The sequence below is a fragment of the Pongo abelii genome, chromosome 10, assembly GCF_028885655.2.
Source record: "Pongo abelii isolate AG06213 chromosome 10, NHGRI_mPonAbe1-v2.0_pri, whole genome shotgun sequence".
Taxonomy (NCBI): domain Eukaryota; kingdom Metazoa; phylum Chordata; class Mammalia; order Primates; family Hominidae; genus Pongo; species Pongo abelii.
The window spans coordinates 55,737,202-55,752,144 of NC_071995.2; the positions used below are offsets into that span (position 1 = coordinate 55,737,202).

The window sequence follows — 14,943 nt, forward strand, 5'->3', positions numbered from 1 at the left end:
CAGCAATGCATGAAAATTCCTGTTGCTCTGCATCCTTGCTCATATTTTATGTTGTCAATTTTTTTTAACCATTCTAATAGATGTGTAGTGGTTATCTCATTGTGATTTTGATTTGTATCTCTCTAGTGACTAATGATGTTAAGCATCTTTTCCTATTCAATTCTTTTTTGTAAAACAATTTTAGTGCATTTCACTTTATCTTGAGAGGGAGTCTCGCTCTGTTGGCCAGGCTGGAGTACAGTCGCACAATCTTGGCTTACTGCAACCTCCACCTGCCGGGTTCAAGCAATTCTCCTGCCTCAGCCTCCGGAGTAGCTGGGACTACAGGCGCACACCACCATGCCCAGCTAAGTTTTTGTATTTTTAGTAGAGGCAGGGTTTCACCATGCTGGCCGGGCTGGTCTCAAACTCCTGACCTCAGGTGATCTGCCTGCCTCAGCCTCCCAAAGTGCTGGGATTACAGGCGTGAGCCACCGCGCCCGGCCTTAGTGCATTTTAATCCACTATTGCAATATGAATTGACATATTTTGTGTTTTTGTTCTGTATTAGTGCCTGTCCGTTAGAGTCCACCAAACTCACATGGGAAGATTGACTTATCCAGCCTCCATCTGCATAGAAGTTTATGAGATTTCTGCTAGGTATAAGCAGGGCTTTCAGTGAGCTTTTTTTTTTGAGATGGAGTTTCACTCTTGTTGCCCAGGCTGGAGTGCCATGGCGCGATTTCGGCTCACCGCAACCTCCGCCTACTGGGTTCAAGCGATTCTCCTGCCTCAGCCTCCCAAGTAGCTGGGACTACGGGCGCATGCTGCCACACCCGGCTAATTTTTTTTGTATTTTTAGTAGAGACGAGGTTTCACTGTGTTAGCCAGGATGGTCTCGATCTCCTGACCTTGTGATCCTCCTGCCTTGGCCTCCCAAAGTGCTGGGATTACAAGCGTGAGCCACTGCGCCTGGCTTTTTTTTTTTTTTTTTTTTTTTGAGACGGAGTCTCACTCTGTCGCCCAGGCTGGAGTACAGTGGTACAATCTCGGCTCACTGCAACCTCTGCCCCCTGGTTCAAGAGATTCTTCTGCCTCAGCCTCCTGAGTAGCTGGGACTATGGGCGGGTGCCACCATGCCCAGCTGATTTTTGTATTTTTAGTAGAGATGGAGTTTCACCATGTTGGGCAGGCTGGTCTCGAACTCCTGACCTCGTGATCCGCCTGCCTCAGCCTCCCAAAGTGCTAGGATTACAGGCATGAGCCACCTTGCCCAGCTTTTTTTTTTTTTTTTTTTTAAAATATGGAATGCTTCATGAATTTGCATGCCATCCTTGCACAGGGACCATGCTAATCTTCTCTGTATCGTTCCAATTTTAGTATATGTGCTGCTGAAGCAAGCACTCCAGCCTACTCTAGGTCCTTTGACCTTGCTGACAGGAGGAGGGGAGTGCAGTTCTGGGCTCCGAGGGGCTGGTCTGACCCGGGGCCCAGCCATCCTACCTTGCCATACCACAGGTAGTGCTCTGCCTGAGTTCGCAGCAGAAAGACATCATTGGAGTTTAGGGAGGAGGCAAAGGCTGGAACCTCCACTGCTTTGGTGTTAGATTTGTCATTTCCATGAATTTGGAAGAGTCTTACTGGAGGGTCAGGCTCGACATTTCCCTTCCTGGAAGTCCCACCCTAGAGAGAAGAAAAGCAGAGTCTAGATCTAAGGAGCACCATGTGAGCAGAGCGCTAGAGGAGCTGTTGTGGGAAATGTGAATGTTGTAGTGTTATGTTTGCCCTTGAGGAGCTTCTAGACTCACTGGAAAGGGTCAGGGTGAGCTGGAGTTATGGTACCAATAACAACAAGCGTTCATGCTGAGAACTTTATCATATGCCAGGCTCTGTGACTGGTGCCTTACCTACATAATTTCATTGATCCTTATGATAACTCTTATGAAGTAGATGTCATTATTCCGCAGTACAGATGAGGAAACTGAGACTTGGAGACTTGACTAGTAAATGACAAGGCTAGGACTTGACCCCAAACTTGTGTGATATCAAGCATGTGACATTACGCATTGCTTGGTAGTGCTTCAGCCAGGGCTTCATGGAAGAAGTGGGACTTGAATTTGAAAGGGCACATCTGCAGCGGGAGGGGTATGGTATGGTACACGTGAGGTCTAATGAAGAGACCCACCTGACTGGAGTGGAGGGTGCAGGTTAGGGAGCTGAGGGTGGTGCACCTGCATAGGTAATATGGGTCAGGTTATGAAAGACCTTGAACATAATTTAGATAGTGGTTCAGACTTGAAGCCCTAGGCAGTTGGGATTCACTTGACTGTCTTAGAGGGATTAACCCCCTTCTTCCTCTGTCTAATCCAAGCCTGACTCCCTACCCCACCCCTCCTCTGCTCTCCAGTAGTCCTGTGCTGGTTTGTTAGTTTGGAACATTCCAGCTCATGGTGTAATTTTATCAGAGCATCCTCACCTCAAAGATAACTAGCTTCCCTTTGAAGATGGCCATGAAGTGGCGTGGCTCCGTCCCCATCCTGACTCGAACCTGCACAGCGGCCCCATCAAACTGCCGATCCACCTCCACTGCCTGGTATGCTGAGGCTGCCAGCTCATCCTGTGAGGCGTGGCGGCCCTGCAATGGTGAGAGGCTATGAAGGACCCATGTTCCTCGCCCCAGCCCAGTGGCCAGACGACGCATCAGGATCCAAAGCTGAAGCCTGTGCCAGGCCTACCTGCCAGATGTACAAGATGTGATGTGGCTTCCCGTTCACCTCGTATGTGTAGAGGACCAGATAACAGTCTCCCCCATAAAAGAAGCCATACCATTGATACTCCACAGGGACCAGCTCCAGGTTCTCAATTCTCCAGACCTGGGCATAGAAGGAGACACCATTTTCCAGAGATGGGGGTGCTGGGAGGGGCTAGGCCACGCTAAAGAGAGAATCCAGGTGGGGAAGGTGCTGACATTTACTCCATGTTCTCTTTCTCCTTCTGGTTCTCTCCCAGTGCTGAGGACTCATCACATTTGCATGATTTGAATCCTGAGATGAACTGGGCCATCCTGTTCAGGAGCATCCCATCATGGCTCAGTCTTTGCAAGGCTGAGCAATGATTTGAATATATCTTCCAGGTGAGATATTGATAGCACATTTGAGGGTGTGCCTTTCACTCCCCTGAAAACTCTACAGACTCACAAGACTCTTAAAGAAGACTCCTGAGGTGCCGGAGGGGAAAGGGAAAACAAAGCAGACACAGAATCACCTGCACCCCTGCCCCCAGCAGGACAGCCATGAAGGCCAGTGCTGCCTGCCCTGACATTTGAATCATTGGGCTTACCTCAACTTTTCCATTGCCATCATCGACCATTCTTTCCTGGGCAGCTACCTCTGGCTTGGTGTGTAGCAGAGTCACATCAAATTTATCCTGGAAAACTTTAGCTGTGGAGAAAGGGTTGGGAAAAGCCGAGTGAGTAAGAAGCATCTGTGCCTGCTTTTCTAGAGTCTTAGCAGTGAGAGGATGATCTGGGGGCAGTCTCACCAATTTTACCAATGCTGAATGTTTTCCCCAGGCCCATGGTCTGGTCCTTTACTGACCACTTCTGGAACAGCTGCTTGAACATGGCTGACTCAGCACCATCGTTGACGGTCTCCACATTGGTGCTGCTGGGGTAGCTCTTCATCTTGATGAAGCCCTGCAGAGCCACCCATTCCCAAAGGCAGGTCAGTGGTGGAATACGCTGAGTTCTTTGCTTGTCTGGTAATTCACCTCTATGAAGCCACATGATAAGAGTCTCTCCTTATCAGAGGAGACATGTGACTCCTCTGGGAGTCAGAGTCAAATTCTAACTCACTTTTGTCTACGGACCAAGGTACCTGCCTAAAAAAAAATGACTGAGTGGAACATTTTTGAATCTCTTTATTGGCTTGTGGTGATGATGATTGTTAATTTTTAGGAAGATTATGCTGTGTTCTTTCAGTACTTTTGTACTTACTGACTTTGCATCACATTTGTTTGCTCATTTATTGCTTCTGGCTTGGTTCATCTGCATGGATCTGCACAAATATAAGCTCCTTGAGGACAGGGCCATTAACCTTGATATGTGATATCCCCTTCAATAATAACAGCCACCTTTTTATTCAGCAGGAACTGTGTGCCAAGAACTGTTCTGAGTGCTTTTTTTTTTTTTTTTTTTTTGGAGACAGTCTCACTCTCACCTAGGCTGGAGTGCAGTGGTGCGATCTCAGCTCACTGCAGCCTCCCAGGTTCAAGTGATTTTCCTATCTCAGCGCCCCGCCAGGTAGCCTGGACTACCGGCATGCGCCACCATGCCTGGATAATTTTTTTTTGTATCTTTATAGAGACGGGGTTTCACCATGTTGGCCAGGCTGGTCTTGAACTCCTTACCTCAGGTGATCCGCCTGCCTCGGCCTGCCAAAGTGCTGGGATTACAGGCGTGAGCCACTGCGCCTGGCCCTGAGTGCTTTACAAATGATATTTAATCCTCACAATAACCCTAGGAGATGGGTATGACCCCCATGTTAGATATGGGGAAACTGAGGCCCACAGGTGTTAAGTATGTCTTCCCCAGAGCACACAGCTAGAAAAGACAAAACCTGGATTTGAATCCCAGTTTGTCTGCCTGACTTTGCAGTCCATATGTGTAAGCACAATGTTATATGCTCAAATACCTAGCATGGCTTTGTGAAGTGACACACCTGAAGTGCTCTTAGCAGAATTATTTGAACATTATTGCACATCTGTAGCTCCTACCAGCGCTTTAGACATGGCTGCCTGTTTTTCAGCCTTTGTGGCTCCTTTTCCTTTCCACACGTAGATTTTGGTTCCACTTTGGTCCAGGATGTAGCAGTCCTAAAGCAGCCAGAGATAGGTATGGTTGCTCAAGACCAGAAGGAAGATTTTGCACAGGGTCTGCTTCTGAAGCATGTCTGGCTACCCCAAGCTAAGTCCACCCAAACTCTACTTACATCATGGTTCAGTAAGTCCTGGACCAGAGGCCTCGTTGCTACCTCTGTGACTGCCAGCTGCCCAGCTGAATCTGAGATACTGGAGAAGGGGAGAGGTTAGCCTGTGCCTTTTCCTCTATAAAGCATCTTGTAGTCAACTGGATGTTGTTCTGGTTTGGTTTTAGTTTGGAGTTTCTGGGTAGAGTGTGACTGCCTAAGACAGCCATGGCTTGAGTGAGGACAGGAATGTGCAGACTCTTTTCTTTGGTGGAGACTTTTGTTCATCTCTCTCCCAGACATTATCCCTTCCACATCCCTGGGCATGTGTAGGCCAGAGTAAAGGAAAGGTCTCCTCAAGAGATCAGGAGAGTTGCTAACAAGAACAACTGCCTCCTTGAGTGGGGGATCTCCAAGCTTTCTAGGAGCTGCATTTGAAAAGGACTAAGAAGAAAACTAGACGGCTACACCCAAAACAAGGAGCCAAGCAGAGGTGGCTGGTGTTCTAGGGGACACCTTCCCCCCAACCCCAGCTTCCAGCTAAAGCCAGGTTTAGCTACTCACTGATACAACATGATATTTGATTTCTGCTGCTGATCTATGATCTCATCAGGGACTGCAGGCTTGATAATGGAGCATCGACCAAGGGTGTCTTGAAGGACCTTCATCAGCTCTGGGCTGGCTGCCTCCTTGTCTCCCTCGATCACTCCTATTTCAGCACGGCCCCCTCGCTCCCTGTCTCGAATATCCTTTGCCAGAAGCATAGCCTGTCAAAGAAGCCCAAGGAAGCCCTCAGCTCCTCTGGGACCCCTTTCTGCCTGATGTCTTTGGGAAGAGCAGCCTAGATCCCAGACACAGGAGTTACTCGGATGCTGAGGAGTCCAGGGTGAGTCACAAACTCACACACTTGGCCTGTCTCCAAGACAGATTCTACTCAAAGGCAGGGCTCCACCTTGATTCTTGGGGAAGAGCCAGCATGGAGGGAAGAAGAAAGAGGAACTTGAGAGAGTGCTAAGGCTAGGAAGCCATACCTTCAGGCGCTCCCCACTGTTGCTCTCTGGGCCATTCCATTGGATGATGACTTTCCCAAGGTCCAGCAAGAAGACATCACCTCGGTTGAAACTGTCCCAGCTCATTTCCACCTGTCGATGAGAGGTAAACATTGTTCAGGAGGAATTCTTAGGTGCCAGGTGGAGAAGCCCAGGGCCTGGGGCAGACAGTGTGCAGGACTAACCTCGGTAGCCCTGATGTTTCTTTTCCCTTTCACATGTAGCAGCCGCTTCACGTCGTAGGTGTTGGTCTCCACGTGCTTCATCCCAGAGGCGACACCCCCCTGCTTGTAGCTAAGGGAACATCCATTCAGTTATTTGAGTGCCTGCTATGTGCTAGGTTCTGGGGAGACAGTGGTGAATTACACAGATGCAGCCTCACTCATGTGATGATGACAGTACATCAGCAAGGTAAATACAGATGGTGGCAGCTGCTGCCCCACAAGTAGACTGGGTGAGTGACTTTCTGGTAGCGAGTCGGGGCAGTCTTCTCTGAAGAAATGACATTTGAGCTGAGATACTACAAGGAAAAATGAACCAATACCCAGAGGAATAGTGCTCCGGGCAGAGGAGACATCAGCGACGAAGACCCCTGCAGCACAGACGGCTTGTTTTGTTCCAGGAACTGTCTGAATGCCAGTGTGTTACTGGGAGAGGGATACAAGTTGGGCCACAGCAGAAGCATTAATGACTCCACGGCCTTAAGACCACCTGCTGTAGGAATCAGCTCGCCCGCCGTGCACTCAGCCCAGCCCAGCCTTGCCTCCGAGCCAGGGGTCCTGCACTTTAAGGGAATGCGGAAGGTAGCCCTGGAGCAGAGGGGCTCTGTCCTTGGGTTCCCCAGTGGCTCAGTGTGCTCCTCTGTGCCCAGAAGGGCCTCAGTCAGTGGAGACTGCTGACCTGCAAGAAGCTGATCTTGGCCCAGCCTCACAATTCTCAAGCTCATTGGAATTCCTCTTTTTGTTTTAATATCAGGGGCAAAGTTTTGAGTTAAACTTCTCAGTTGATGGAACATTATCATTGGCCTTTGCTCCCTCTCTAGTGTTACGTGTCTGTGCATTCCCTTTATCTGCCTGCCCTACTCCCATTCCTCTCCCCCATACGCTTCCATTCTAACTGTTGACCTTTTTATTTTCATTCTAGTAAACTGTGCCCCCCACCTTTTTTTTTTTAAAGACAGGGTCTCACTCTGTCACCCAGGCCAGAGTTCAATAGTGCAATCATGGCTCATTGCAGCCTTGACCTCCTGGGCTCAGGTGATCCTCATCAGGGACTGCAGGCTTGATAATTGAGGGCTCAATACCCTCAGCCCATGGAGTGGCTAGGACTATAGGAGTGCACTGCCATGCCTGGCTAGCTTTTTTACAAAATATTTTTTTGTAGAGATGAGGGTCTTACTGTGTTGCCTAGGCTGATCTTGAACTCTTGGGCTCAAGCTATCCTCCTGCCTCAGCCTCCCAAAGTGCTGGGATTACAGGTGTGAGCCACCACGCCCAACCCATCCTGTTGTTTTGTGTGCATGTTTTTGTTTTGTTTTGTTTTGTTTGAGATGGTGTCTTGCTCTGTTGCGGGGCTGGAGGGCAGTGGCACGATCTCAACTCACTGCAACCTTCGCCTCCTGGGTTCAAATGATTCTCCTGCCTCAGCCTCTCGAGTAGCTGGGATTACAGGTGTGCACCAGCACGCCCGGCTAATTTTTGTATTTTTAGTAGAGACGGGGTTTCACCATGTTGATGAGGCCGGTCTTGAACTCCTGACCTCATGATCCGCCTGCCTCGGCCTCCCAAAGTGCTGGGATTACAGGCATGAGCCACCACACCCGGCCATGTGTGTGCTTTTTAAAACAGAAATTGGTATTCTGTTATATGTCTTAGTCTGTTTCTTACTTTGTGTGCTAAGCACCATGTTTGTGAGCTCTGTCCTTGTGTTAGGTGTGTATCTAATCTGTTGCTTCTGGCTACTGCATAATACTCCATGGTGTGCATGTCCAGTCTCCGAGTGATGGACACCTACGTTGCCTGCAGCTTCCTAACATAATTAATGAGGCTGCTATGAACAGTCTGGTCCATGTGCCCCTATGGACCTGGATGCGTGAGGATTTCTGTGAGTTACACACGCAGAAGTGGGATTTGCAAGTGGCACTGACTACTCTCCAGGATGCTGTGCTAGTCCACACTTCCATCGGCAGGGCACAAGGGCTCCTATTTCCCCATAGCCTTGCCAACACTTGGCACCTCCCAGCTGTTTAATTTGCTGCTCTAGTGGGTGGAAGTGACAGCTTTGTTTTGATTTGCATTTCTCTGATTACTTTCTTGCTATGCATGTTGGCCTTTTGGGTTTCCTTCTCTGTAAACTGCTGTTTCTGTCCTTGCTCTGTGCACCCCTACTCACATGATGCCTTGCTTGAAGTAGCCACGGAAAGTGTCTGACTCGTGGTACTGGACCTCTCGGTGCTGCACAGGGCTGCCTCCCAGGTAGTCGTCCAGCTGTGTGGTATAGATGGCTGCGCAGCTTTGCTCATCCTGGGAGGAGTCCTTCCCGATCCAGACGTGAATGTCCTGGGATAGGAGACTGGCCACTCTCCGAGTCTGGGAGGTAGTTGGAGAGATCCGGTCAGGGGCCAGCTCACCTCCCCTTTGCTGCTGGCCCCTCTGTTATGGGGAGAATGCAGCACATGTGCCTGCCCTCGGCAGACTGAGGGCCCTCTCTCCTGCAGTGGATGCGGCAGCTGCCCTGGCCCCCGAGCAGACCTGCGATCATGGCATAGGCTTTGGCAGCCCAAATTCCTCCCCACATTTGGGGAAAGTTGACATCTTGTTGTTCCCCAAATAAACAGAGACCAACGGGGATCTTTTCCCAGCCGGGTTGCAGGCTTACCTCACAGGTCCCCTTGGTCCCTTGCACTCACACAGCTGGCACAGTGCTCATCTGTACACCTGCATGACCCTGTCAGCACCGTTCATGTGAGTCTCCTCCATGAGAATAGCACTTTGAGGCTGCAGACAGGCCTTGCATTTATCAGGCCTTCTTCCACACCACTTTAATGTGGGGCCTAGGCCCGGGAGAAGTGCTGCTTGTGGGTGGCTCACTGAGGTTCAGACTGAGGGTCCTACCCCCATCCTCTGATGCAGAATTAAAAACCCAGGCTTAATGATGGCCTTTGATAGTCAGACTGGAGGTCTGCTCTGCATAGCACTGAGGAACCATTGAGACCGATACCAGGGACCGACTACCTTCCCTCACCAGCACATCTCCCAGTAGAGCCCAAGAACTGGCCCCAGGGGAGAGGCTCACAGGAGTGGGGAGGAGGGTGCTCACCGAGAGGATGACGTAGCAGTCCCCCTCATAGAAGTTGCCATGGGCGCTCACAGGTACCAGCGCCAGCTCCATTTTCTGGAAGGACAAGGGGTGGGTATAGCCTACATCCCCTCCCGCCTCCCTTCCCCACAAGCCTCCCTCTCCTCTCTGTCATTCGTTGCAGGTGGTGGGGAGAAGGAAGGGAGATGTTCTCAATGACCTTATAGGATGTGAGGCAGCCAGCCACAGGGTTAATGTGGTCACCTCTCTGGCTTCTGTGAGCTCTGCTTGCATCACCCCGGATCTGAACCTTGGTCCCTATCCTGCTTTCCCTCACCCTGTTCTCCACTCCAGTTCCCACCCGATCTCATCTCGCACTATTGTGGGAAGCCTGTGAACCACCTCCAGCCCTTTGCTGGATATAAACGACCAAGTACAAACCCTTCTCTGAGCCATTGTGCCAGCACCTCCAACGCTCTTCCCAACGCCGACCACTGGGTGCTGGCCCAGGCCCATGTAGGAAAGAACACTTGGATTCTGCGGGGCCGTGGGAGGTGGAGGATAACATTTGGAGAGTGCCAGTGGTCAGCAGGGCTCTGTGCCAAGTGTCTTATATTTGGAGTCTGGGTCAGGGCCCTGATTTATCACTGCATGTATGGCTTGGCCCTGGAGGACTGTTCACACAGCCTTGATGTAGATTTTAATCACACTCTCCAAGTGAGGGAAACTTGCGGCCATACTTGTGTGCGTTCTATGTAAAATGTGATAAATGTTAAATACACTGCAAATCTGGTAACCGTGTTTTAGTACTTGTTTTTTTTTTTTTTTTTTGGTTTGTTTTTGTTTTTTTGAGAGGGAGTCTCACTGCGTCTCCCAGGCTGGAGTGCAGTGGCGCGATCTCGGCTCACTGCAAGCTCTGCCTCCCGGGTTCACACCATTCTCCTGCCTCAGCCTCCCAAGTAGCTGGGACTATAGGCGTCCACCACCACGCCCAGCTAATTTTTTGTATTTTTAGTAGAGGTGGGGTTTCACTGTGTTAGCCAGGATGGTCTCGATTTCCTGACCTCGTGATCCACCCACCTCAGCCTCCCAGAGTGCTGGGATTACAGGCGTGAGCCACCACACCCCGCCAGTACCTGTTAGTTTTTAAGGAAACTGGAAGCCTTCAAACAATGGAAGTGACCTGGGACTCACAATCTCTGCGAGGCTTGCTGGAGAGCTGACTCCCCCTCCTGGTTGAGGATAGTGAAGTGAGGCATCACCACTGGGTTTTAGGCAGCAGCAACTGACTGGGCTCAGGGCAGGGGTTGGGGGGAATCCTCGTATCTGGCAGGTGGAGCTACCCAGGCCAGGGTGGTTCCCAGCTATGGATTGCTGGAGCTCACAGCCACACAGAGGGGCCCAAGCCCAAGAGGAGATGGGCTGAACAGCTCCTCATCTCTGCAGTGCCCCCTCACCTCTCCCCATATTTTGTAGGAGCCAGGGTGCCCTGTGGAAGACATGTTCCATTTCTCTGATGGAAGCTGCCAGGAGTCTGCTGAGTAGGTCCCACCTGTCTTTCCAGGGTATTTCCTGCAAGTGCAGACTCACTGAGCAGGTGGCTGGCTAAAGGACAAGCTTGTTTTTGCCTGGAGCCCTGTTCTTCAGGGCTGAACATTTCCTCCACCTGCCAACCACCTGCTTTGAGCACCCAGGAGAGGTGAAGGATGGGAAATAGGTACTTGGATGCTGCCTCTCATTCTCCTCAAACCATAGGCTAAGGGGTGCTGGCGGGCTGTTGCCTAGCAGACCCAGGCAGCCAGACTCTGCTTCCAGATGCCAGTGGTCACGAGTAAGGTGCCTCCAGCCCAGCTCACCTCTATTCTCCAGACAATGATCCCAGGGTCGTTGTCCACAGCCCTGAAGGCACTGGTCAGAGGCATGATGCTTGTCTTTCCAGGACTGAAACATCACAGAACAAGAGGGGAGATGATACCTCTTGCCATAGTGGGCATCAATCCAGTTTTTCTGCTGGGCTGCTTCCCAGTCTGTTGTCAGCCATCCTGCCACACCCTCGTGGTGCATCCCTGCACCATTACACAATGATGGGGTCAAGGACTTGCCCAAATGCACATGGTGAGCCTGGCTGGCCTGGGGATTACCACCCATGAGTTCTGCTTCCCACCTGCCATTGCCCTTGAGAGCTCTGGTAATCGTCATGGTTATTTACCAAAGGGGTGATAAATATGTTAAGCCCTGTATTGATTCACTTTGCATATGTTACCTCTAATTTTCAGAAGGTGATTTTCGTCATCTTACATTGTGTGAATTTGAGGTTTAGAAAGGCTGAATAACTTGCACAAGATCACACTCTAGAATGAAATCCTTATCTGATCCCCAAACCTGTGCTTCTTTCTAGCCACTTTGATGTACTACAACCCTTCCTAAACCAATCTAAGTTCAGTGGCATTTGGAAAGAGAAGCTAGTCAGAAAAAATATTTCCAAACTCAGTTGTCTTCTCTCACTCTCATTCCAATTCTTCCCAAGTTCCCTGCTTACAAGGCCTTCTCCACAGTCAACTTTCACCTTCTCTTTGGCTTTTATCCCTTTTTTTTTTTTTTTTTTTTTTTAGAGTAAACTATTCTTAAACTCAAACAACCCTTCCTTCTTTTATCACTACCATATTCCCTGTGCTTTCCAGATGCAAAGGAAAGTAAAACGGCAGGGCTGGGCCTGGGACAAAGGGTTCTGGGTGCCAGCAGGGTGTGGCCTGGTCTGGCCTGCGGACAGATGGCTTCCTTTCTCCCTCCCACACAGACCCAAGCTTCTCTGTGGAAGTGTGAACCTCAGACACTTAGACGTCTCCAGTTCCTTCAGGATTGAGCAAGTCAGGTTGGGGAGAGGGGGTAAGTGGTAAAGATCTAAGTCTGTGTAGGTCATGTACCATCTGTATTCAAGGAGCATCCTGGGTAATTAAGCACCTACCCATATCCAAGGCCACGTAGAGGCTTTATAGAATTAAAATACCTGCTCTCAAGGAGCTTGAAATCTGATAACATGCATAATTAATGTAAAGCTAGATTAATTTCTCCCGAGAGGCAAAGGAAAAAGGATGGGGTTGATGGATTTACGTAAGATTTAAAAATTCACCCAGAAAGGACTGTATGGATTTTTGCTATTTGGGGACATACTGTGCTTGTTAAGAGGAACATGTCTGACCATTGTTTTCTTGAACTTTGATGGACAAAGCCAAGTTTGGAGAGCATGCGCCATCTAGTATGGACTTTGGCAAAAAACCATAAAGCACACAGCAAACTCGCTTTGTCTACTGCTGTAGCAGGACTAAAGCAAGGCAATGGTGCGGAGCAGCCAGTGTTTGAGAATTTAATTTGATAACTTGTGCTGCCCCACCCTGTGCTGCTCAGAATTGCCAGGAAATATGGTGTTTGGGTTTTCTTCAGACCCTACGTAGCAGTCATTAAAGGCAAAAGCCATGAGCCAACTAGGGGAAGGGGACAAGGGCCAGTGAATTCATTCCTTGGAGACAGAGAACTGTCACCCTGGTAAAAGCCAAACCAGCCGGCAGCAATTAGGACTGTGAGCCTCAGAGGCTGAAACCTGTCCCGTTTCCCAGCAGGAATTTAGGAATCAAGGAGCTCACTGGGCCAGGCACCCCGAATGCGAGAGGATAAGCTCCAGGAAGGGACTTCCTGTCACACTGGAACACACAGAAAACAGTTCTGACATCTAATCTCCCAAAGCTGGGTCTCTTCTTCTCTCCTCCCTAAATCCTAATTCAGCATCCTTTGAGAGGACTGCAGAAACCCCTTGGGTGTGGGGCACAGTTTTGAAATGTCTGTCAGGTTAAAAGCCAGTGGCCTGTAACTCTCAGAGATGCCCTTTTGGACGGACCCTGAGCAGAGGAAGCTGTTTTTTGTTGTTGTTTTTGAGACAGGATCTTGCTCTGTCACCCAGGCTGGAGTATGGTGGTGTGATCTTGGCTCACTGCAACCTCCACCTCCTGGGCTCAAGTGATCCTTCTGCCTCAGCCTCCTGAGAAGCTGAGACCACAGTTGTGCACCACCATGCATGCTTGGCTTTTTTTTTTTTTTTTTTGTAGAGACAGGGTCTCACTATGTTGCCCAGGATGGTCACAAGTTACAAACTCTTGGGTTCAAACAATCCTCATGCCCTGCCTTCCCAAAGTGTTGGGATTACAGGTGTAAGCCACCTCTCTGGGCCAGGAAGCTGGTTTTAACTCCTCCTGCCTTGCTCCATACCATTTTTCTCTAAGGATTGGTGAAAGGGGTCTGTCTTTCCCAGCTTTTGAAAATGTGCCCTATATGTTCAGCTGCTAGTCTAAGGGGTTCTTCTCAACAAGAAGTTTGCAAAACTGGCCAGCCAGACTCCTGGTTCATTTTAAAAGCCTCATCTCAGAAGACAAAGCCAAGGGACTCTCAAGCTCCTCTTCCTTTCATTTCTTCCTTATTCAGGAGTATTAACTGGCATGCCCCCGTAAATCAGAGACCTTACCTTGCCTTCTCGCTCACCAGCCTTCCCAGTTTCCCGGCGTGTAAGCAGCAGCAGTATTGAAGAACCACTCCAAAGCAGGAGGCTCCAGGTCTGCTGCCTTAGCTTAGTAATGGCCGCAGAGACACTGGGTTATATTTGCTTGTGTTTGCATCTTAACCGCATTTTCCTAGTCCTGGCCAATCAGAGCCAACCTAGCACTGAGCTTGACTTATTCAAACCAGAGGGAAAGCTTTATCTGTGCCTATTCAAAACAGCAAAACAAGAAGAGCAGACTTTTAAAGGCTTCTTTGAACTCCAGCTCCACGCCCTGATCTAATTGATTTTTTAAAAAGTGCACACAGCCCATCAATAATGCAGGAGAGAGGTTGGAAGGATATGAAATTTGCCATATTGTAGATATGCATGCATTATGGTGATGACAGGAGGCAGAGGCTGGAGCTGCCCCATGAGTGCCTGTGATGTCTAGGTTGGCAAGAGCCTCCCTAAGAAGCTTCTGGCATTTCTCAAAGGGAGGGGAAGTCTGGGAGAGGAGCCAGAATTTTATTAGGCCACAGTTTTGCTCGTTGGGGTCTCTACTAGTCATACAGTAAACCAATCAATATTTGAGTGCCTACTGTTTGCCAGGAACCATGCTGGGCTCTCAGCTTCAGGGTTCCCAGTTTGGAAGAATCAGTGAGGGGCAGAGAAGAATCAAGACTCCATTCCCAGGGCTGGGTGCGGTGGTGGCTCACGCCTGTAATCCCAGCACTTTGGGAGGCTGAGGTGGGTGGATCACAAGGTCAGGAGTTCGAAAACAGCCTGGCCAAGATGGTGAAACCCCATCTCTACTAAAAATACAAAAATTAGCCGGGCGTGCTGGCAGGCCCTGTAATCCCAGCTACTCAGGAGGCTGAGGCAGGAGAATCGCTTGAACCTGGGAGATGGAGGTTGCAGTGAGCTGAGATCGTGCCATTGCCTCTAGCCTGGGCAACAGAGCAAGACTCCATTTCAAAAAAAAAAAAAAAAAAAAAAGACTCCATTCTCTTAGGGCTTCTGGTTCATGATGCCCAGAAGTCAATAGGACATCAAGCATATACGCATGCTAAGCACCTGACTGCAATGGGGTTGATCACAGCAGAACTTGTGTAACCTTGAGCGGAAG

General features: G+C 49.7%; 1 protein-coding gene and 1 non-coding gene across 3 annotated transcripts in view; both read right to left on the reverse strand.

The window, feature by feature from the left end:
* AVIL (advillin) overlaps positions 1-13,374 on the reverse strand; it is a 20,857-nt gene extending 7,483 nt beyond the window's left edge. For both annotated transcript variants that reach the window (XM_002823444.6, XM_063712179.1), the window contains exons 1-13: positions 11,146-13,374; positions 9,311-9,385; positions 8,384-8,580; positions 6,178-6,286; positions 5,975-6,085; positions 5,508-5,710; positions 4,968-5,046; positions 4,753-4,851; positions 3,520-3,673; positions 3,319-3,419; positions 2,715-2,852; positions 2,456-2,614; positions 1,483-1,662 (exon numbers count right to left, since the gene is read on the reverse strand). In XM_002823444.6, coding sequence (XP_002823490.2) covers positions 1,483-1,662; positions 2,456-2,614; positions 2,715-2,852; positions 3,319-3,419; positions 3,520-3,673; positions 4,753-4,851; positions 4,968-5,046; positions 5,508-5,710; positions 5,975-6,085; positions 6,178-6,286; positions 8,384-8,580; positions 9,311-9,385; positions 11,146-11,211 — 1,671 coding nt within the window. In that variant the 5' untranslated portion in view covers positions 11,212-13,374. The remainder of the gene's footprint in view (positions 1-1,482; positions 1,663-2,455; positions 2,615-2,714; positions 2,853-3,318; positions 3,420-3,519; positions 3,674-4,752; positions 4,852-4,967; positions 5,047-5,507; positions 5,711-5,974; positions 6,086-6,177; positions 6,287-8,383; positions 8,581-9,310; positions 9,386-11,145) is intronic.
* On the reverse strand, positions 1,277-1,383 carry LOC112136047 (U6 spliceosomal RNA). Its single transcript, XR_002917247.2, has one exon. It is a non-coding gene; the product is annotated as a U6 spliceosomal RNA (small nuclear RNA).
* Positions 13,375-14,943: the final 1,569 nt, after the last annotated feature.